Here is a 24,490-nt window from a genome sequence, read left to right as displayed (position 1 = left end):
GGGAAAACAAATGCTGCTTATGTATAAAAACTTCCCTGTTTCCACACATATAGAGACAATGGGAGACAGCATGCTACTTTTGTTAAAAAAAAAAAAAGCAAAAGAAAGAAATTATGAATAATATATTTACTGAGAAGCTTTAGGTTTTAGCTAAGTATGTATATATATATATACACACATAGATATATTTTTAAGTTTAGTCTGTGAATGATCTTGATCTTGTTCTTGTCAAAAATCTAAGGAAACTTGCTCTAGGATTAACCTTGAATTCCTTATCCTATCATTCAAGGCCCTCCATTGCCTCTTTTCAATTTAGTAATTCAGTCTTATCTGCCACAGATTCTTTATACTATTCTTTCACCTTTGTTTTGTTTTTTAATTTTATTGAAGTATAGTTGATTTACAATGTTGTATAGATACTATGCTTGATAAAACATCCTCATGCTTTTGCTTCCATTGACCCTTCTATGGAGTATCCTGAGAGACTCCACAAAAATCTCCCAGACAGCTCCATCCCCAGTGTCCTTTCTTTTTCCAAGTTCCTAGAGCCCATAATTATCCATTCAAGTCTCTGTGTGCATAGAATCTGAAGTTTTGTACTGAAGTGGCATGAACCTTAGAAATCAGGAAATCACGCTTTTTCTGTCTTCGTCACCTGAGCAAATAATTGGCACTTGCCTTCTTTCTCTTTTTATATAATCCTAGGTGGTACATCACAGGCAAAACAGGCTAGGAGAGCATGGACTTAATGGGGACAAACAATACATTATTTCGAAGGACAAGCCATGGGAAAGAAATATGATGTTTCCATTTTTTAAAGATAATTTAGTGGGTACAAAAGTATCCAAATTTAAATAGATATAGTTTTCAATCAAGTAACTAATTTTAGAATGCCCCAAGGCTGAGAGTTTTGTTTTCTCTTACTTTACCATTTCTATAAAGCATCCTTGCATACAAAGCCAGATGGTTTAAAAAACGCTGCGATAAATAAAACTTTTAAAGTACCTAGCATATTCTGCATTTAAGAGGCTAAACTCTGATGGGACAAAGCACTCTGAACAGCTTTAAGCTTAATGTGTATCAGTGGTTGAAGTTCTGGAAGCTCTTATGTGTTTGCTTATACAGCAACAGTACTAATAAATAAGCCAGGAATTTCAAAAAGTGTGAATAGTCCTGAAAGAGGACGTTACTCTTAGATGTGCAAAAAGGAAAGATGATCCAAATTCAAATTTACTGCCTCATTACACAGGTTTTGTCAAGAAACAGGTGAAGCCATTCATATTATGCTTTTTTTTTCTATTCACCCACTCCCACCTTAAAAATCTTAACTGAAAATTTTAACTTGTTTTTAAAGTGAAATAATTTATAGCATTTCCATGTTAGAGTTTTCTATTATATTCTGACCACCAACCATTAGTAATTGTAATGAGTATATTTTTTTCATACACGTCACTTTCTCCAAATTTACTGCATTTAGTCCACAGATTTCACCATGTAGAAAATGGGTCTAAAATATGTATAAGCCCATGCCAGGTTTAAAAAAGGATTCCATTAGCATTCGGTTTTATTCTGGCTGGAAATTAATAAAGTATTACAGTTTTATTAACAGTATTTGAAACACAAGCTGTCTTTTTGCTGCAGAGAGAATATTTGCGTGTTTATAGGGCTGTCACTGAGTTTCTCAGACATTTAACACAGATGCACAGTAAATAAAGTCTCACCCCCCCAAAAAAAAAAATCTTTGATAAATTTTATTCATATTTGGCTATGGGTACAAACTCTAGGCCATGTATGTGAAGTCATGGTGATATCGCTTTGCTAGAGAGAAGGGCTGCAGGTCGGCTAAGAAATTAAAATGCAAGAAAAAAGCAGGAGCAGCTTATGCATTGCTTCTTATTCTAGGACATACAGGGTCTCTTCAATAAGTACTGCTCCAAATGTCTTCCTAATTCCATGCTAGGGAGAGCTAAATATTTTCTATTCATCTATGAAATCACGCAATTGGCAAGGAAAACATGTTGTATCATCTATTTCTGAATACATGGGAAGTGAAAGGAAGAAAGTAATAGAAAATATAAACTCATGCTATCTTAATTCTAATGTCTAGCTATAAAAACATATAATTGTACCAAGTGCTATCTAATATTTTTATGAACTGCAGAAGCTGTTGATCACTCCCATTTTTGAAGGTCTTTTTGCTTGGTCATCTAAAGATGCTTTTCAGATTTCAAAAGATCAGCTATTATTGTCCTCTTTCTGTCCCTAAGGAATTAGTAAAATTCACGTTCATTTCCTTCTTTCTAAATGTTCCAGTTAAAAATTAAACAGTGAAGAAAAAAGGGAAACATTATCTTGGACACCTTTTTGTCATTATAACAACAAAAACTGTGCAATAGAAACTCAAGTTTTATTCTGATTTTTTTGTTTGTTTTTTAACAAGACCGTCAAGAATAATACAGGTTACAGAGCTGTAACCTCCTTAAAGAAGAGGATATTTAGTTTGCAACAAATGCCTTCTAGTGAGAACATATTACTAGCACTTCAAAAATTTACAAAAGGTTGACAAAATATTCTCCTAAATAGCTAGCTTTATATTTATAAACAAAATAGAAACAACTGGTTTATCCACTGCACATCAAACAGGAGGCAAAGTGATCGAGATCACCTTTGATTTTAAAGAAAAATAAAAACTACTTATACCCCACATATTATAATCCTAAGGAAGGAATATTTTTGAAGGATGCTGAGGGGGATTAAAACAGGCTAATGCATGACATCCTCTCCTTCAGTAGTCTTTTCATTTACTCATATTGCCTTGATCCTTTACAATTACTTTTTTCCTACAAGATAACCATACTGTTGCAGTACAATCCGTAATTCTTTTCTTTTATTCCCCTTAAGAAATAAGTGCGACCCATTTCCTATCAGCTTTCATAAACACACTTGAAACTTCAGACATAATAGGAGGGTGGTTTCTTTCAGTTTGAGGCCTTTTCTCCGTAACAGCAGAGAGGAGAACAGGGTGGCCTCTCCGTGCGTGCTGCCATGGATAGCTGGATGGTTTGTGCACCTCGTATTTCAAAAACACAAACGGAAAGTAGGTCTGGACAAGGACAAACTGCAACCCGATTTCTGCTGCAACCCTATCAGCAGGTCAGCTCTATTTACTCCTTCACTTTACTGATATAGTCAGTGAACTTGCTGATGCTCTCTTCCTGCTGTTCTAGGGCATCCAGGACAATGCCCATGGGCGTCCTCTTCAGACCGATCCCCTCCATTTTATTCTCCAGTTTGTTCTTGAGGTTCCGGAGTCTCAGCGATGCGTGGATAAACATCACTACAGGGAAGTGAAACGTGGTTAGCATCAAAGCAACGGTTCTCTGTTTCCCTTCACACTTGTAGCAGAAACTTTCTCTGTTAGCTACAGTCCCGTCTGGTTCTCTCATTGATCCAAGTCCCCACATGGATCCTTGGACTTTATATAAAGTATTCTTTGTGTGTGCAGGAAAATGTTGTGTTCAGCAGCAAGGACCATAATCTGGCTGCCACTCTCTTCCCTTCACACATTGATATCATTACCTTTCAGATGCTACTTAAATGCCCTGAAATTCAAAGTGAATCCATGCGATTCCAACTTCACTAAAAAGCAACTGAACACCAAGCATTTCAGAAAAGAGCTCATGCTCAGTTCAGGGATTACCTGTATTTTGTCCCTGCAGGAGGCATGCAGGTGAAGTCCTCTTAGAAAATGTCTGCTATGGGGCAGTTTTCCATCGTGTTGGGTATAGATGTCTAGATAAAAAGCTAAGGGTCTTATGGGCCTTATGTAACCTGGTGTTCCCCAGATTTGCCTGACTATTAAGTATTACCTGAGTTTGTTTATAAAGATTCTCTGGCCTCTCCCCTAGACCTTCTGAACCAGAATCTTAAAGGGACGGTCCTGGGAGTCTGTATTTTAAACAGACACACTGGGTGATCTGCACCAGCAGTTTTCAAACTTCTGTGTACATACAGATCACCTGGACAGACGGTTAAGTAGGCAAATTCCCAGTCTTCATCACCTAAAATTCAGCCTGTTAAGACTGAGGTAGGATGTCAGAATGTAACATTTCAGTAATCATTGTGGATGCTTCTAATTGTGGATGCTTCTGACGTAGGCGATTTCGGACCTTCATTTTGAGACGCACTGATGTGTGTTCTCTCTGGAGGCTCCTAATCTAGAGCGGCCATTAGAAACATTTGAGAAACTTTCTAAAAATACAGGGTCTTTGGGCACCACTGTGGACCCAAAGAATCAAAATCCCCAAGGGATGGAGCTGGCAAATTTATATTTTTAAAAATCATCCTGGATGATTCTCCCAATCATCAAAGTTTGGGAATCACTGATATTGTCTAATTTCCTTCTGTTACAGATGAGTGAACTACAGCCCATAGAGGATAACTGGTCCAGATCCCATGGCTGGTGTCCAGCAGGTCTAGGAATAGAAACCTGGACCCTTGACTCTTGGCTTCTGATACATTTCATTACCCTGGCTTGTGTTTTTACAAGCTGCATTTCAGCAGAATCACTGAAGTACTAAGCCTGTAGCACATAAAGAAAACCTGAAGAGTATTTCAAAAAGTCTGAATTTCCTGATTCAATTATTTTATCCAATAAGGTATGAGATTCACATATAAATATTCTGGGCTTAATCTAACAAACCTCAAACAAGCAATTGATTTTATTTAATGGTATAGCGGCACACGTGAAATGCCATTAAAAGTTAAAGGGATATTCCTGTCACTTAATACACTATAATTTTAAGCAGATTTCTCTTGATGAGACTGGAATTTTATCTGTTCTCTATTTCAGGCTTCAAGTGCTTGGGAATCTCGGTAAACAATACATATAGACTTTAGAAAATGTCTATTTCTCTTCACCAGAATTGGAGTACTTGGTATCTATATTCTGGGCCAACTTACAAAACTTTCAACACTAAGTATGAGCTTCTGAGTAAGTAGAGAGTAAACATCAATTTCTCTGTCACCACAGGATGCCTGGCACTGAACGCCTGAGAACAGACTCTGATATCAGACACATCTGGATTCCAGTGCAGGCTATACCACTTTTCTACTGTATGACTTGCGATCCGTATTTGTTTTGTTTACTGTATTTGTGCAATTAATGGACTATTAGGCCTTGATCTGCTGTTTCAGAAAATTCTGATAATTTTGTAGACCTGCCAACACACCTCAGAAACAGGTTAGGTTATTCCCACTGAATGATCGCGCCTACATTTCTTTATGATATAAGGAAAGGAAGGCCCAGGTTCACTTACGCAGCAAAGGAAAAGTGATGCCAAACACAAACACCATGACTCCCCCAAACATGGATATGAGGAAGTAGCTGGCTAGCATGACCACCATGACAAACGTTGTGGGGTACTGCTTCTTCATCCGGCGGAGGATGTCTTTATTGTGGGCTGCCCACACAAAGCCCGTGAACACCAGCACCACCACGATGCCTCCAAGAATCATGTTGAAGGGGCTCAGGAACCTGGGATATGAAAAAAGAGGGAGCCCAGGTCAGGAGGAAGAAAAGGAGGAAGAGGAGGAAGAGTAACAACAAAGTACTTACTTAAGCCTTTTATATAAGTTGTCTCATTTAATCATATCTTGATGAGGTAGATGCTATCAATTTACTTCTCAAAGGAAGAAACTTAGGCACAGAGGTTAGAAAATAGTGGAGCAAAGATTTCCCACTGAGGCAGTGTGACTCCCATCAAATAGCCCGTCTCAATAGAGGCCCAGCATTTTAAAAGACTAGAGCCCCTCTTTTGGACGGGCTGTCTTTAGCTTTTATACATCTTGGGCTCTAGTACACGTTGATTGTATTTTCTGAGCTCCAAGGGCTCATTTAAATCCTCCTAGAAGCTGCCATGCTAGATGAATGTGGAGTACAGGTCACACAGTGGGCTCCATGAGCCCGATCCGGTCTGCAGTCACACTTGTGTTTGGACTGTGCAATAATTTTTAAAACTTTTACTTGAATCCCAATGTGTTTTTTTTTTTTTTAAATCCATAAATCTTGGGATTTCTTGCTTCTCCTGGAAACAAGAAAATCTCACAAAACTGGGCCCAGTTTCCCATGTCAGCCACTGGCTGGAGTGCCTTCTCACTTAGATAGAATAAATGCTCTCCCTTTAGCCTCAGCCCTCACCCCCCACCCCCAGTGTCTATGGCATCTCTGACACAGAGGCCCCCAGTGAGCTGCCATTAATATTGTTTTTCTAACAGCTCCCCTGCACTGCTCTCTCACATAAGCTGCCTGGCCCATGGAGGCATTTGGGTTTATGACTCCTGGCACGGAGAGGCCATTATAATTCTTTAAAAGGCCCAGAGTATCATTAGGAGATGGGTCATCAACTGAGATTTCCAAGCATAGAACCTCCAGTTTCATTGTTACATGAAGCAAAGGTTACTCTACTGTTGATAATGGGGGAAACACATTATAAAGAGGAAATTTAGATCAAGTATTTCATAAGTGAGAATGACTGGGCATTGTAGCCCCACTCAGCCCAACCCTCCCACCCCACTACGTGTACAGAATCCTTAACAAGACATTTGTGGTCAGCACGTATGATGAATTACTAACTTTTTACCCTTCTAAGAGGCTAATGAGCATTTTGCTTGGGAAGGACAAGGAGGGTCAGTGTGTTACCATCATGCTCTGAATATTAACATCACTGATTTGGAAGACAGGATAAGGAAAGGTGATGCCCAGAGCTTACTTTCTCTGAAATAGAACAGATGAAGGAGTCATATTCATATTGGGATGCATATTTAGGACAATTAAGATTCTTTTTTAAAAAAATCCCTTTAAATTTTAGCTCTGATTCTGCCTCCTAAAACACAAAAGCTGTTTTAAATAGTTTCAAATAGGAGTGAAAGTATTGCATATCTTAATGGGTGAAATCAGGGACATAAGTTGTGTCCAACTCCTTTGAAAAAGTAAAAAATTTCTACCAAAATGCACGGAGTTAAACAGTGGTAAAAGTAGTAGCACGTAATTTAAAATTAACCCCTACAATAATAAGTTGCTTATTTCATTCAGAACTCTTGCAAATACTTATACCCTTCAAGGCAAAAATCGCCTCTTTAGAATAGTCTAAGGAAGTGAATAAAAATGCAAAGACTGAACTGTAACAGTATTCACACAAGTGGTATTTATGATTTATAACCTTTAGAAACAACCTATGTGGCCAACAATTTACTAACTGGTGGCATATACAACTGTTTTCAAAAAGTCAAAGTATACTTAATAATGTGGGAAGACAATAATATATTGATTGGGTAAAAGTGACAATTCTCTCTGGTAGGTGGATTTAGCGCCTATGTTATATAACTCAGAAGTAGAAATTTTTGCAATTCGTAAATTATTTTGTAATCAGAAATAAAATGAACATATAAAAAATGAAATATAAAGATGTAAAAGGGGACCTCCCTGGTGGTCCAGTGGTTAAGAATCCGTCTTGCAATGCAGGGGACACGGGTTCGAGCCCTGGTCAGGGAACTAAGATCCCACATGCGGTGGGGCAACTAAGCCCGCGTACCGCAACTACTGAGCCCGCGCACCTCAACGAGAGAGCCTGCACGCTGCAAGCTACAGAGCCCACACGCTCTGGAGCCCGCCCGCTGCAACGAAAAGATCCTGCGTGCCACAGCTAAGACCCAGTACAGCCAATAAAAATAAATTAAAAAAAAAAGATAAAATAAAAACTAAAACCTGATCTTTAAAAAAAAAGAAAAGAAAAAGAAAAAAGACTATGGGATGGTTAATTCAAAAAAAAAAAAAAGATATAAAAGTAACTGCTCCTCAGCCCCACAACGCCGGCTTGGGACAGGCCAACTACAACAGTCCAATCTTACCTTGCCTCATCTCTCCAATTACATTAATGCAATTTCAATTCATACGCACAGCCAAGCTCTTCCTTCTCCCATCCAAACTTTGGTGTCCTGCCCACTCTCTAGATCCTCTTGTAACCAATCCACCACCCGCCCTGCAAGCTTTCCCACCTTCCAGCACACGTGCTAGTCTATCTGTCCTCCTCCGTCAGTTTTTTATTATTTAGGTCTCTTCGTCTCTTTGTTCTTTTTTCTTTTCTTTTTCACAGTTTTATCTGGCTTATACCGTGTCTCCAGCTTTGACCCTGGAATTGGTTTGGGAAAGACAAAAATTTCCTTATAGGTCTGGGGAAGGGAAGACTTGGACAGGGCCAAAACAAAATCCTCTTTAGCTAGTGGTAGGGAGACTGGGTAGAGAGGCTCAGAAACTCTCACAGATTAATAAATTTCATTTCTAGCACCAAAAAGATTCTGAGAGAAATGATACCAAAAGACTCCAGTAGTTATACTGGGTAATAGGATCATTAGTAATATATTCCCATTTGCTTATCTCTATTTTCATATTTTTTCAATAGCCATGTATTACTTGAAAATAAAAAAAAAAATTGATATTTAAAAATAAAAGAAATGGGGGAAAGGTGCCTGAAAGAGACAAACCCTTTTACATAGCCTTGATGTTGACAAAATCAACATCAACTCAAAGAAGCAGAGCAGAGGGTTCAAGTTTAGGAAACTCCTTTGCATAAGCTGCAAATAGGAGATGGCTGGTTGGTGGCAAAGTGTCAAAGGTCTCCGGCGCAGTTCTTCCTAGAATATCTGTTAAAATAACAATTCACGAGGTGTAGCATATACTAAAATGCATGCCAAACTGTTTCTATTTTTCTCGGGACAAGTGAGGTAGATACCTAGGCTGAATGTCTAAATAAAGCCCAGGACAAAGAACAATGAAAAATCCAGGCCTGACTCAAGCAATTCCAGATTTGCTTTTCACCTGTTCCTGTTGCTCATGTTCAAGGGAAAAGAACAGAGCAGAGTCCTACAGAAGTGGTTTTAGCTTACCACGTGCCCAGCCATGATCTGTAATTAAACCAAAGTTCCAAGCTGGAAAAAAATGAACAAAGTTACTTGGAGCAGAAACGGTTTTCTTCCTTACTCCGCTTAAGGGCAATTCCATTCTAAGAAAGGGTAAAATGCACACTACTCCCACTGCCCTGGCACCTCCCTCTACTTGGAGCAAAACAGAGCACCCTCCAGAGATTAATTTCATTTTCCAGTGAGTGTAGGAGTTTGGGAACCAGCTGTCGACTGAGATGAGTAAAGCTGTTTTACTCAACAGTTGGGTTCTTAGTGACATCAGTCACAATGAAGCCCAGGGACCTTTAGGACAAAACTTCCATAAATGTGCCACCCCAGCTTTCATGTGGACAATTGCCATTGGGCTCGATGGGTGCTATTTCATTTTTTGGTAGTCTGTGAATGAGAGAGAGGGGGGAAGGGAGGAAGGAAGATAGAGGGAAGCAAAGGAGAGAGGGAGAGAGGAGGGAGAGAAAAGAGAGCGAGATCGTGATTTTCTATCTTTGTTGAAAATAGGACCTAGTTTTACAAATCAAAAACAATAACTTTTTCTATTGTGAGTTAAAAATATATACTTACATACATATGTATCCTATCCAATTAAAAAGTTGATAGATAAATGTAATAGTTAAAAATTCTGGTGGAATCACTGACAGTTGTATAAAAGTTTAGAATCCCAGCAGCCTCGTCAAAGAGGAATCACCCCAGTCCCATTAAACAGATGCATAAACTGAGGCCCAGGGCAGTGAAGGAACATAGTCAAAGGGATCCAGGGGGAGAAAAACAGTGCCAGTTGATGTAATTGTGACAGCAATTCAAAATATAACCCATTCTGTGTTGTTAACCAGCTTCAGAGATTTCTCCCCTCAACCATTTTAGAACCCTGTCCTTCCAGTTGGGGTAAGCAACTAAGGATCATTCTGGGAAATCCCTCAGCATTCTCATTTCTCTCTAAAGGAAGGCGGCTATGAGTGGCTGTGGACACAGGTCCTAAACTTGCCAACATGACTCAGCTAGCTATAGCTATAGTTTCAGCACAAGTTGCTAAAAAAAAAAAAAAAAAAATCTCGGCCAACAGTAGAACTACCATCCTAGTAGAGCTAGGATGGATCTTGAAAACACACCTCATTCTACATAGAAGCAAGGTAAGGAATAGATAAGTTAATAAATTTGTCCCAAGGCCACCAATTGCAGTGCTGGTGATAAAAGTTTACCCGAACAGAGATCTTCAGATCGACTCAAGTGCACGTTTGGTAATGCCTGCCATGCCGTGATGCCAGCAAGAGCCAAAGAGGTGGTGAAATATTTTCTGAGCAGCAGAAGCAGCTTTGCACTGAGTTCCAATTTTCTAACCCAAAAAAGCTATTTTGTCAGTTTGGTTCCTGAGGAAGCCTGACTCACCAAGAAAGCGGGGAACAATTTACTCACAGTGCACTTCTCTAAATTGGTGATGTTTTTCTGAGGTTCTTAAACAACCAGAGGGGTCACTGCCAGTATGAATCCACCCATCCATTTTCTTGCTTCTCATCACTCTTAGGATAAAAACAGGATTCTTTCCACATTCTACAAGGCCCCTCAGGGTCTGGCCCCTGCTTGCCTCTGCAGCCAGGGTATGTAGTTTGTACCTGGGACAATGGGGCTGAGCTGAGGGCGTGAATGTGGCCGGAAATTCAGGTCACACTTCACCCACCAAGTCTGCAATTTGGCTTAAGCTGCATCTCTCAGGACGAAGGGACAATCTGAATCATCAGTATGAGGGATGGCTAAGGGGTACACCATCTCTGCCTGTCAGCTTTTTCATACCGCCGCCTCCTGATTCTGCAAGCCATCTGCTGGCATTCTTATCTGTCTCTAGAACTTACCCTGCCCCTGGCCATCACAGGCCTGAGCACAAGCCGTTCTTTCTGCCTGATTCACTCCTATCTTCTTCGAATCTCAGCTTAATCAGCTTTTTCTCAGTCTCTCTGACCACATCCTGGCACCGTCTGCCTCTTCTTCATAGCTCTGAACCCAGTGGCAGTTTGATATTTACTTGAATGAATATTGGATGAACGTCTCTGTCTCCCACTAGAGACCAAGCGCTATGAGGGCAGGGACCGTGACATTTTCTCCCCAGCACTTGGCGCAGCGGCTGGCACAGAGCAGGAGTTCAGTAAATATTTGTAGAAAGAAAGAAAAAGGGGAAGTGAGAATCTAGCACATTTTCATGTTATTTAAAGTAAGCTCAGCAACTTTCTATGGCCAGGAATTAAGTGACAAGAGATTTATCTTGGACAAATCGCGATTATTCTCACTGTACACTAAGTATTACTGTAGAAATGGTCCCCGTCTTTGTACCTTCACAGAGTTGCGATGAAAGGAACAAAACAAAAACCGAAAGTAGGAAAAACTCCTATGCAAACATAGGAGATAATCAGATGAAATCGCAGGGCCCTGGGGCTCGCTGGAAGGAGGAATCTTTGTAAGTTCTGTCACTAGTGCTGGCTGGGGGCCAGGAGGGAGAGTGGGTGGGACAGAGAGAGATTCATCCACCTGCAGACCTGTCTATATAGGCCCTCTTGCCCTTGGATTCCTCAGATAATCCCAACCTTCTTCTGTGGTTATTTTGGTATCCCAACACGGCTTCCTTCCTGGCAAGAACTGTCTCTGACTATAAAGGACAAACGTAAATGTACAAATCAGTTTTGAGTAAACGTGATCGGTGTCTCCTGGGTCTAATGATCACAGGCAGTTAAGGTGGGGCAGGGATCAGACTCCTTTGTCACAGAAAGGTTAAAGTAACCTAACCTTGAGATTTTCCTAACCAACCGAATCAGCTCAGCTCATAGTATTTATTGCATACTCGCTGTGTACTGAATATTCATCACACCGTGTGTACTGGTCCCATCAAACTAAACACATCCAAATGATCCGCTGTCTTGGCAGCAGGTGGCATGTAAAAAGTATCCATTCTAAGACATATGAACCTCCGTGTTTTCTTTCGTATTTATCAAGCTCATTGCTGGTTTTATTTTTTATTAACAACAGCTTGGACCTGGGTTAGAAGCCATGAGCCTCACCCCTCCCCTAGCCATGGAGCTTCAAATAGTCACTATACAAGGGACTAATTAGACTGCAACAGATCCCTTTTAAACTTTTTTTACAGCAAATTTCTAAAGGTAGAGAGAATGGTATAATGAACCCTCAGGTACACTGATCACTGCCTTCAACAATTAGGAAACCACAGTTAATCTCACAATAATGCTTTAGAACTCAAGTGGAAAGATATTTGTTTACAAACTGTTCTTTCTGAATGCTTTTAGTGGAGTTGATTAAATGGTTGTCACATGGCAAGTTCTTACAGCACTGTGGAGAGAGGACAGGGGTTTGGACAAATGCTAATGAGCCTGGTGACACATAAACTCCCTTCCTACAAGCAGTTCCTGTCTATTTACCTCCCACTAACCCCAATTTCTGCATTCCTTTTTGTTTCCTGCAGACGAAGACTTCACTGATGGGATACAAAGCAGATTAGAAGAAGCAGAAGCCAGAGCCCCGGTTTTCCACTTCAGATGGGCTTTCTGTCTTCCAGGTGTCTCCATTTCACGAATGCCCCCTGGGAGAAAAGGCCAGGAAATCCTATCTATTTATGGTAAATGCTTGCAGAGCGGAGATGCAGCCTACAGGTTTTTTCTTAAGATCACGGGCACGGAAGTGTTCCCTGAAACAAGAAGCCAAGCTCATTACAAGAGCCAGGGGAGGATGTTATAAGTATTCTGAAGCTGTGATTCACTTGTCCAAAAGGAAAATAAAAAATCTCCAAGGGTGCTGTTCAATTTGGTATAGGTCCAGTTCATCTTTTAGAACTGCATTTCCTGTACTGAGCTCTCTGCCCCTAGTAAGTTGATCGAGAGCTTTTGCCCTCTTAGAAAGGGGTAAAAAAGAAGCCCCAAATCTGCCTATTTACTTGAACATTTACCCAGAATCATTATAAATCCTTATATAGGGAAAGGGGATAGAAACTACCAACCGCAGGAAATATTTTAAAAAATAAAGTGTGTATGGGGAGGTGTTGAGAAGAACAAGGTTATATACATAGTGTCAGAAGATGATTTAACAGAAGAATTCTTACTTGAGGAAGAATTTTGAGATTAAAATTTCACTGAGTGTTGACAGACCTCTTAAAGTTTTGTACTCAGAAGAAACACATGACCCGCCCCAGAACGACATGTGCCAGCATGCCATGTGCAGTGCCTCAAGTGCAAATAAAAGTGCGTGGAAGGGCAGGAAGAGATTAATTCTGGGAGGATTTGGGATGGCTGGGTGGACTTGTACTCCTGCTGGTATCCTCCGAGCACCAACAGTATCTGGCAAGTAGCAGGTGCTCAGCAAATACTTGTCCAACTGAGTAGAAGGCATCTGTGCTGCAGGTGAGGATGGTTCCGTTTAATAATCCTTTCCCCGTCCATATACTCAATGCCTCTCCCATTTCTGACGCCGGAGAGTTTTGCGATTTGGCATCATAACATATAGGGGAGATCAGGTAAGTCAGGTTGAAAATGATGTGTTTATATATGTGTATGTTTCTGTGCACTTATATAAAAATTAATTCTTATGTGTTCAGCATCCTCTTGGTGCCTCTAGAAACATGGTGAAGGCAGGAACCACAGCTGTCTCATTCTCCACTGTATCTCCCGGCACGGTGCCTGAGAAATCGGTAAGTGCCTCATATTCTTTGTGGAGTGAACAAATGAAACAACACAAATAGAGTAATATTGTAGAATTGGCTGAGGAATCTCAGAAACATTTCCACTAGGTTTCAGCCTGTTTATGCAATTGATTTCATCTGCAAAGGTTTTAATACATACCCATCCACCCAAGGGCTCTTTCTTTTCTTCCTCTACCAGCTAGAAACTTGGTTTTTCTTCCTTTTTGCAGTAAAAGGGGCAAACAGTCTGCCCATTTCTTAAAGCCAGATGCTGATGGCTACCAGCCTAGAACATATTATGGGACCACACTCATTTTTTTAAAAAATTATTTTTATTTTTTGGCTGCGTCAGGTCTTAGTTGTTGCACGCAGCATCTTTCCTGTGGCACGTGGGGTCAGTAGTTGTGGCATGTGGGCTTAGTTGCCCTGTGGCATGTGGGATCTTAGTCTCCCGAACAGGGATGAAACTGGCGTCCCCCGCCTTGCAAGATGGATTCTTAACTACTGGACCACCAGGGAAGTCCCGGGACCACACTCATTTTGAAAAGATTACAGTAATACTCTTTTCAGATAGAAGAAACTCCTTACCATCTTAAGCAACTAAAAGCAAAAAGTGGTAACTCTAGTTTCCACCCAGTGGTAGCACCAACATGGGCCACATGGAGATAAAGTATCAATACTTTAGCTAAGGAGAGACCTTCAAGACGGTGGAGGAGTAAGACGTAGAGATCACCTTCCTCCCCACAAATACATCAGAAATACATCTACACGTGGAACAACTCCTACAGAACACCTACTGAACGCTGGCAGAAGACCTCAGACCTCCCAAAAGGCAAGAAACTCCCCACGTACCTGGGTAGGGTAAAAGAAAAAAGAAAAGACAGAGACAAAAGAACAGGGATGGGACCTGCACCAGTGGGAGGGAGCTGTGAAGGAGGAAAGGTTTCCACACACTAGGAAGCCCCTTCACGGGCAGAGACTGCGGGTGGCGGAGGGGGGAAGCTTCAGAGCCACGGAGGAGAGCACAGCAACAGGGGTGCGGGGGGCAAAGCGAAGAGATTCCCACACAGAGGATCGGTGCCGACCAGCACTCACCAGCCCAAGAGGCTTGTCTGCTCACCCACTGGGGCGGCGCGGGGGCGGTGTTCGGAGCTGAGGCTCGGGCTTCGGAGGTCAGATCCCAGGGAGAGGACTGGGGTTGGCTGAGGAACACAGCCTGAAGGGGCTAGGGCACCACAGCTAGCTGGGAGTGAGTCTGGGAAAAAGCCTGGACCTGCTTAAGAGGCAAGGGACCATTGTTTTGGGGTGCTCGAGGAGAGGGGATTCAGAGCGCTGCTTATAGGAGCTCCAGAGATGGGTGTGAGCTGCAGCTATCAGCATGGACCCCAGAGACGGGCATGAGACACTAAGGCTGCTACTGCCGCCACCAAGAAGCCTGTGTGCGAACACAGGTCACTCTCCACACCTCCCTTCCGGGGAGCCTGTGCAGCCTGCCACTGCCAGGGTCCCGCCATCCAGGGACAACTTCCCCGGGAGAACGCACGGCGCACCTCAGGCTGCTGCAACGTCATGCTGGCCTCTGCCACCGCAGGCCCGCCCCGCATCCGTACCCCTCCCTCCCCCCGTCCTGAGTGAGTCAGAGCCCCCTAATCAGCTGCTCCTTTAACCCCGTCCTGTCTGGGCAGGAAGACACGCCCTCAGGCGACCTACACGCAGAGGCAGGTCCAGATCCAAAGCTGAACCCCAGGAGCTGTGCGAACAAAGAAGAGAAAGGGAAATCTCTCCCAGCAGCATCAGGAGCAGCGGATTAAATCTCCACAATCAACTTGATGTACCCTGTGTCTCTGGAATACCTGAACAGACAATGTATCATCCCAAAAGTGAGGTGGTGGACTTCGGGAGAACTGTAGATGTGGGGTTTGCTTTCTGCATCTAATTTGTTTCTGGTTTTATGTTTATCTTAGTTTAGTATTTATTATCATTGGTAGATTTGTTTATTGATTTGGTTGCTCTCTTCCTTTTTTTAAAATATTTATAGATATATTTTTTTCTTTTTTTCATTTTGTGAGTGTGTGTATGTATGCTTCTCTGTGTGATTTTTGTCTGTATAGCTTTGTTTTTACCATTTGTCCTAGGGTTCTGTCTGTCCGTTTTTGGTTTTTTTGTTGTTTGTTTGTTTGTTTTTGAATAGTTTTTAGCGCTTGTTATCATTGGTGGATTTGTTTTTTGGTTTGGTTGCCCTCTTCTTTCTTTTTTCTTTTCTTTTCTTAATTACTTTTTACTTTTTTAATAATTTATTTTTTTATTTTAATAACATTAATTTATTTTTTTCTTTCTTTCTCTTTTTTCTCCCTTTTCTTCTGAGCCATGTGGCTGACAGGGTCTTCATGCTCCAGCCAGGTGTCAGGCCTGTGCCTCTGAGGTGGGAGAGCCAAGTTCAGGACATTGGTCCACCAGAGGCCTCCCGGCTCTACATAATATCAAACAGCAAAAGCTCTCCCAGAGATCTCCATCTCAACGCTAAGACCGAGCTCCACTCACCGACCAGCAAAATACAGTGCTGGACACCCTATGCCAAACAACTAGCAAGACAGGAACACAGCCCCACCCATTAGCAGAGAGGCTGCCTAAAATCATAATAAGGTCACAGACACCCAAAAACACACCACTGGATGTGGTCCTGCCCACCAGAAAGACAAGATCCAGCCTCATCCACCAGAACACAGGCACCAGTGCCCTCCACCAGGAAGCCTACACAGCTCCCTGAACCAACATTACCCAGTGGAGGCACACACCAAAAACAACGGGAACTACGAACCTGCAGCCTGTGAAAAGGAGAGCCCAAACACAGTAAGTTAAGCAAAATGAGAAGACAGAGGAACACACAGCAGATGAAGGAGCAAGGTAAAAACCCACCAGACCAAGGAAATGAAGAGGAAATAGGCAGTCTACCTGAAAAGGAATTCAGAATAATGATAGTAAAGATGATCCAAAATCTTGGAAATAGAATGGAGAAAATACAAGAAACGTTTAACAAGGACCTCGAGAACTAAAGAGCAAACAAACAACGATGAACAACACAATAAATGAAATTAAAAATTCTCTAGAAGGAATCAATAGCAGAATAACTGAGGTAGAAGAATGGATAAATGACCTGGAAGATAAAATAGTGGAAATAACTACTGCAGAGCAGAATAAAGAAAAAAGAATGAAAAGAACTGAGGACAGTCTCAAAGACCTCTGGGACAACATTAAACACACCAACATTCAAATTATAGGGGTCCCAGAAGAAGAAGAGAAAAGGAAAGGGACTGAGAAAATATTTGAAGAGATTATAGTTGAAAACTTCCCTAATATGGGAAAGGAAATAGTTAATCAAGTCCAGGAAGCACAGAGAGTCCCATACAGGATATATCCAAGGAGAAACATGCCAAGACACATATTAATCAAACTATCAAAAATTAAATACAAAGAAAAAATATTAAAAGCAGCATGGGAAAAACAACAAATATACAAGGGAATCCCCATAAGGTTAATACCTGATCTTTCAGCAGAAATTCTGCAAGCCAGAAGGGAGTGGAAGGACATATTTAAAGTGATGAAAGGGAAAAATCCACCACCAAGATTACTCTACCCAGCAAGGATCTCATTTAGATTTGACAGAGAAATTAAAACCTTTATAGACAAGCAAAAGCTAAGAGAATTCAGCACCACCAAACCAGCTTTACAATAAATTCTAAAGGAACTCCTCTAGGCAGGAAACACAAGAGAAGGAAAAGACCTATAATAACAAACCCAAATCAAATAAGAAAATGGTAATAGGAACATACATATTGATAACTACCTTAAATGTAAATGGATTAAATGCTCCAACCAAAAGACATAGATTGGCTGAATGGATACAAAAACAAGACCCGTATATATGCTGTCTACAATAGACCCACTTCAGACCTCGGGACACATACACACTGAAAGTGAGGGGATGGAAAAAGATATTCCACGCAAATGGAAATCAAAAGAAAGCTGGAGTAGCAATTCTCATATCAGACAAAATAGACTTTAAAATAAAGACTATTACAAGAGACAAAGAAGGACACTACATAATGATCACAGGATCAATCCAAGAAGAAGATACAACAGTTGTAAATATTTATGCACCCAGTATAGGAGCACCTCGATATATAAGTCAAATGCTAACAGCCATAAAAGGGGAAATCGACAGTAACACAATCATAGTAGGGGACTTTAATACCCCACTTTCACTAATGGACAGATCATCCAAAATGAGAATAAATAAGGAAACACAAGCTTTAAATGATACATTAAACAAGATGGACTTAATTGATATTTATAGGACATACCATCCACAAACAACAGAATACACTTTCTTCTCAAGTGTTCATGGAACATTCTCCAGGATAGATCATATCTTGGGTCACAAATCAAGGCTTGGTAAATTTAAGAAAATTGAAATATCAAGTATCTTTTCCGACCACAGCGCTATGAGACTAGATATCAATTACAGGAAAAAATCTGTAAAAAATACAAACACATGGAGGCTAAACAATACAGTACTAAATAACCAGAGATCACTGAAGAAATCAAAGAGGAAATCCAAAAATATCTAGAAACAAATGACAATGAAAACACGACGACCCAAAACCTATGGGAGCTCCAGAGACGAGCCCCAAGGTTGTCCACTCTCACCAGTATTATTCGACATAGTTTTGGGAGTTGTAGCCACAGCAACCACAGAAGAAAAAGAAATAAAAGGAATCCAAATCGGAAAAGAAGAAGTGAAGCTGTCACTGTTTGCAGATGACATGATACTATACACAGAGAATCCTAAAGATGCTACCAGAAAACTACTAGAGCTAGTCAATGAATTTGGTAAAGAAGCAGGATACAAAATGAATGCACAGAAATCTCTTGCATTCCTATACACTAGAGATGAAAAACCTGAAAGAGAAATCAAGAAAACACTCCCATTTACCATTGCAACAAAAAGAATAAAATACCTAGGAATAAACCTACCTAAGGAGACAAAAGACCTGTATGCAGAAAACTATAAGACACTGGTGAAAGGAATTAAAGATGATACAAACAGATGGAGAGATCTACCATGTTCTTGGATTGGAAGAATCAGTATCATGAAAATGACTATACTACCCAAAGCCATCTACAGATTCAAGGCCATCCCTATCAAACTACCAATGGCATTTTTCACAGAATTAGAACAAAAAAATTCACAATTTGTATGGAAACACAAAAGACCCCAAATAGCCAAAGCAATCTTGAGAAAGAAAAGCTGGAGGAATCAGGCTCCCAGACTTCAGACTATACTAACTTCAGGAATCAAGACAGCATGGTACTGGCACAAAAACAGAAATACAGATCAATGGAGCAGGATAGAAAGCCGAGAGATAACCCCACGCACATATGGTCACCTTATTTTTGATAAAGGAGGCAAGAATATACAATGGAGAAAAGACTGCCTCTTCAATAAGTGGTGCTGGGAAAACTGGACAGTTACATGTAAAGAATGAAATTAGAACACTCCCTAACACCATACACAAAAATAAACTCAAAATGGATTAAAGACCTAAATGTAAGGACAGACACTGTGAAACTCGTAGAGGAAAACATAGGCAGAACACTCTATGACATAAATCATAGCAAGATCCTTTTTGACCCACTTCCTAGAGAAATGGAAATAAAAACAAAAATAAATAAATGGGATGTAATGAAACTTAAAAGCTTTTGCACAGCAAAGGAAACCATAAACAAGACCAAAAGACAACCCTCAGGATGGGAGAAAATATTTGCAAATGAAGCAACCGACAAAGGATTAATCTCCAAAATTTACAAGCAGCTCATGCAGCTCAATATCAAAAAACAAACAACCCAATCCAAAAATGGGCAGAAGATCTAAACAGACATTTCTCCAAAGAAGATATACAGATTGCCAACAAACACGTGAAAGGATGCTCAACATAACTAATCATTAGAGAAATGCAAATCAAAACTACAATGAGGTATCACCTCACACCGGTCAGAATGGCCATCATCAAAAAAATCTACAAACAATAAGTGACAATTTCTCGATTGTCACAACTGAAGGGGAGGGCACTTTTTTTTTTCCAAATTACGTTTTACTAATAAAACAAGTAAAAACTGATTTATCAATCTTCACATAGTAGAGAGCAGAGATGGTGCTAAACATCCTACAATACACAGGACAGCCCCCTACAACAAAGAATTCTACGATCCACAAGGTCAGCAGAACCCAGGTGGAGAAACACTACAGAAGGGTATTTCACCAAATTTGCAAGGGCAATATGAATTAGCAAAGGTTCTGAATTCTAAACTTTTTAAAATTGAATTTTTACACCACAGTAATCCTAACCAATACGTAGTAAGCACTGTCAGCAACGACCCAGTTAGAATCACTCCAGGAGCATGTTGCTGTTATGTGCTGGCATGCTGCTATGTGCTTCAAAATAATTTATTCCGTTAAAAGTTGCCCCCGTGATCGCGTTGAAACCTTACGTTCATTTATTTATTCTTTGCATTCGCCAGCTAAACATCTGCTGTATTGTAGGCCTTGGGGATCCAGGGAATAAAAATAATGCTAACCACAACAACAAGAAAAAGAAAAAAATAATCACAAACAAAACCCACAGGGAACTCCCTGGTGGTCCAGTGGTAAGACTCTGCGCTCCCAATGCAGCAGGCCCGGGTTCCATCCCTGGTCAGGGAACTAGATCCCGCATGCATGCCGCAACTAAGAAGTCGGCATACCGCAACGAAGATCCTGCGTGCTGCAACTAAGAGCTGGTGCAGTCAAATTGATTGATTAACTAATTAATTAATTAAAAAACCCACAGTCTCTGGCCTCAAGGACTCAACAGTGCAGAGTGAAGACAAGTGAAGAGACAAATTAAAAGCCTGTGGGGTAAATACCAGACAAGATGTGTGCACACGTGTGGGGAGTGGGGGGCAAAATCCTGTAGGAGAAGCAGGAGGAGATGAGTAAGTTGGGGACTGGTGTTTGGGTGGATGGAGCTGCTGGGATACAGATGCTATCTGTGTTTCTCCTTAAGTCAATGATAACACCAACAATGATACAAATAATAATGAAAACTCCAAAATAAATTTCGTGAAGCAAAAAGTAGGAGCTGGACACTGTTCTAAGAAACTTGCCTATATTAACTCAGATAATCCTCAGAAAAGCCCTACAATGCAGGTACTATCATTAGTCTCATTTTACAGATGAGGAACCTGAGGCAAAGGGTGGTTCAAGTGACCTACCCAAGGTCACATGGCTAGTGACTGGTAGTTGGGATTCAAAATTTACTTAACCAGGCTCTGGTGCTGAAATTCTTAACCACTACTTTCTACTCTGTGAAGAGCCGGAAGGTATGACAACTGTCCCCCACAAGGACTATTAGCTAAGAGACTTAGACTTAATCTAAGAGGCAGAATAGATCTCCTGAGTGGAAGTCATATGCCTGGGAAACCATGCTTTTAGGATGAAGACCAAACTTCTAACCATGGATTACCAGGCCCTGACTGATCAGGCCCTCAGGCCTGATCTGTCTCTATCCTAATCCCTCTTAATCTCCGTCTTGGTCTGGGCAGCCCTTCCGGGTGTTTTGGAGCTAGATAATATCCACTTCTCAGAAGTCTTTAGACTTGAGGCTAGAGCCCTCCAACAATGACCTGGCGGTCCCTTCTGTCCCGCAGGGGATGGTGCCATTGAAGAAGACACTTCCAACACAGTCCTTTCCCCGGGAAACACCCAGGCCACATTTTCACACACACTCTACCAAGATATCATGAGAAACCATCAGATGCCAGTAGAGAATCCAGTCAAACAGCCTCCAGCTCTGTTCTGACCCTCCCATCTACTGATATCACCAAAAGAGGAGAGTCCTGTTTAGAATCAGAAACATTCTGGCATCAGCTAAGCCTCCCTGACCCTGAAGACATTTAGTTTCTTCCAGCTTTAAGATACTACAATTCCAAACCTCATGACTCATAGGAAGATGGCATAGTAGTTAAGAGTCTGGGGTTGTGACTTTGAGCAGGTCGTTTAAACTTTCAGAGCCTCAGGTCTAATAATAACAACAATAATAATGCAATAATAATGTCTCATCTCATCGGGTTGTATGAGGGAATTTGCTAAATTACTTACCAAAGTACCTGGCACACAGAGCACTCAATAAATGTTAGCTTTTATTATTATTAAATTATAAAGGAAGAAAAGTGCAATCTGGAAAGAACTACAGGCTGTGCATTTGTAGATGCATAGGAAACAGTTGAAGATGTCACACCAGGTTTTACTGGGGTACAAAGGGAATCCCACACTTGGCACACAATTTTCAGAACAACTTACTAGCCTGTATCTTTTGTAAGTTTTTAAAGATAAGATTAATTAAAAGATGAAATGGCGGGTGGGATAGGGAGGGTGAGAGGGAGACGCAAGAGGGAGGGGATATGGGGATATATGTATACGTATAGCTGATTCACTTTGTTATACAGCAGAAAGTAACACACCATTGTAAAGCAATTATACTCCAATAAAGACATTTTACAAAAATGAAATGGCTACTTTTCACTTTCACTTTCAAAAATGTGACTACCAATCCCCATCTCCTATTTGAAAAGGGAAATAGGAAGGGCCAACACCCCAAACTGCCTGAGTTAGTAGGCTAAGACACCACAATGAAGGAGCTATATTTAGTCAGCGCATTCATAGTGAAAAATGAATTCCATCAAGGTAGCAATGCTGCTGGAGCTTGTGTCTGATCTGGGCAGTACATCTTTTTGAAAAGCAAGGTTTTTTGTTTGTTTTTGTTTTTTTTTCTATACATTTGATTGGTCTGTGTCAAATCTTGCCCTATATCTAGATTTGGGGGAGTGTACCTCAAAAAAAAAAAAGACCCCATAGCTAGACGACCAGGTAAGATGCCTTTACAAAGAAAGAGAAAAGAAAAAGCAAAACAACAGAGGCAATCCTATTTACCAGAGATTTTGTTTTAAAGAAATTTTTTTATTGTTCGGAGAAATAAGCCTTAAGCATAAAGCTAGGGGAAGGTTCAGAAGGCAGCTGCTCCAGGCCTGTCTGACTCCAACTAATTTTAACTTGGCTGCTGTATAATTCCGAGTCGGTTCAGAGCCCATGCTGTCCACACACCAAGCCATTCTGAGTTGGAAATTCCTTAAGCAACACATCATGAGGATCTGTGTAATTGTCTATTCAGTCACACAAATGAGAGTTCACTTCTGCATGGGGGCAGATATTCTGAACCACACCCAGAAACTGTGAACTCTCCCTCTCCCCCCCTGTGCTGGGTATTTGGTCCTACATCTTCTCAACAACTGTCACGTGCCCTTCGGTCAGGATTCATGTGTGATTGATCTTGGTGTGCCCAAGCTTGGCACAGAGAAATGACTCAATAAATATACCAAAGAACGGCAAACCAACTACAGAAACCATCCTATTTGCCCTTTCCCACCCTTTACAAGTTTAGATTTTTCCTTTCTCCCAGGCCAGCTTGCTTTCCCTCTGTGTTTGCTTTCAAATAGAAATGCCAGACACTTCTTTAATGGCAAGTGGGTTTCTTTATAAAGTCTGAGGGTGCTTTTTTCTTTAAAGGTGCATGGGATCAGCAAGATCTAGAATATCACCACCCCATCTTGCAAAAGTGAGTGAAGCATTTCTTAAAGGGTGAACTACCAGAAAAAGTGGTTTCTAGAAGAACAGGTGTTGTGTGAAATCGCATATAACAGAGGACACAATTTTAAGATCGGGTGTGAAGATAAAGTGACCATGCCTGGCAACTACTGGAAGAAAAAAGAGCAAAAGGACACCGTTTCTAAAGTCATGGCAGACTTCACCCCACACTGGGAGATGCGCCACCAGGCTACACCCACCCTTTTGCTCCCAAGCTCAGCTTTCCCGTACAATGTGGTAGGCATTAGGCAGAGAAACCTATAAAGAGAGTCGCCTCTCTGATGCCCCTTCTACACTAACACCCCAGAAGGCAGAGTCCGGATCCACACCCTGGCGCCCCAAGCTTTCCAGGGCGGCGTCCGCCCCGGCCAGCTCCAGCATAAGGTTACGCCACTTTCCTCTTTCTCCTTATTTTTAAGAGACTGGGGCGCTACAAATATCACCCCCAGCAAAAGCGTAATTGGGGTACGCGGGAAAGAAGTCATTTTTTTCTTGCCTGAGGTTGGCAACATTTCCTCACCCCAGGACCCCCCATCACTCTTCAGCCCGAGGCGCGGAAAAAAAAAAAAAAGGGCCCCCAGATTGCTGCGGCCTCGCCCTGCGAACAAGTTTCCACTCGTTTGGCCGCGTGCAGTTTGTCAGGACAGGAGCTGGTCTTGGAGAGCGTTTACACATCCCGGGATCTTGCACCAAGATCCCACTCGGTGCTGACCCCGATCAGTACCCGGGAGGGGGACCCCACTTACCCCACGACGGAAATCATCATGGCAGCCACCACCAGGTAGTTGGTCTGATAATAGAGCAGGTTGCTCACCACGCGGTTGTTCCATTTGGAAATGTCCCTGAAGTCCGGCCGGGCGAAGCGGTCAGAGCCTGGGAAGAAATCGTCCCAGGCGCGGAGCGGAGCGATATTCACGTCCATGTCTCGCTTCCCAGCTTCTTGTTCTTTGCTTCTGGAATCTGGCGGCGGCGGCGGCGGCAACCGATCAGCTGAGCGGGGTGAAAGATGACAGTGGCTCTGGCTCGGTCGGCTCTGCGGTTGGCGGGCAGAGAAACAAAAGAAATTGGGAGCGGGCGGGCGTTTCTTCTCTTCTTTACTTCTTGAT

The 24,490-nt window shown here is 41.6% G+C and overlaps 1 protein-coding gene across 1 annotated transcript; it reads right to left on the bottom strand.

Annotated features, from left to right (window-relative positions):
* Positions 1 to 1,738: 1,738 nt before the first annotated feature.
* ARL6IP5 (ADP ribosylation factor like GTPase 6 interacting protein 5) lies at positions 1,739 to 24,450 on the bottom strand. The gene is made up of 3 exons (XM_067755159.1): positions 24,131 to 24,450; positions 5,319 to 5,536; positions 1,739 to 3,337 (listed from the first exon to the last, which is right to left on the bottom strand). Exons 1-3 carry the CDS (start codon positions 24,304 to 24,306, stop codon positions 3,165 to 3,167), a joined length of 567 nt encoding a protein of 188 aa, XP_067611260.1. The 5' UTR covers positions 24,307 to 24,450; the 3' UTR covers positions 1,739 to 3,164.
* Positions 24,451 to 24,490: the final 40 nt, after the last annotated feature.

The sequence above is a fragment of the Pseudorca crassidens genome, chromosome 10, assembly GCF_039906515.1.
Source record: "Pseudorca crassidens isolate mPseCra1 chromosome 10, mPseCra1.hap1, whole genome shotgun sequence".
NCBI lineage: Eukaryota > Metazoa > Chordata > Mammalia > Artiodactyla > Delphinidae > Pseudorca > Pseudorca crassidens.
This window is presented reverse-complemented; position numbering and strand designations above follow the sequence as displayed.

Excerpts from the sequence above, each read along its gene's own strand:
- ARL6IP5 (XM_067755159.1), bottom strand. The coding sequence starts at position 24,306 with ATGGACGTGAATATCGCTCCGCTCCGCGCCTGGGACGATTTCTTCCCA. Across the intron at positions 5,537-24,130 it reads ATGATGATTTCCGTCGTGGG|GTTCCTGAGCCCCTTCAACA; the intron begins GTAAGTGGGGTC and ends TTCATATCCCAG. Across the intron at positions 3,338-5,318 it reads CATCACTTTTCCTTTGCTGC|TGATGTTTATCCACGCATCG; the intron begins GTAAGTGAACCT and ends ACTTCCCTGTAG.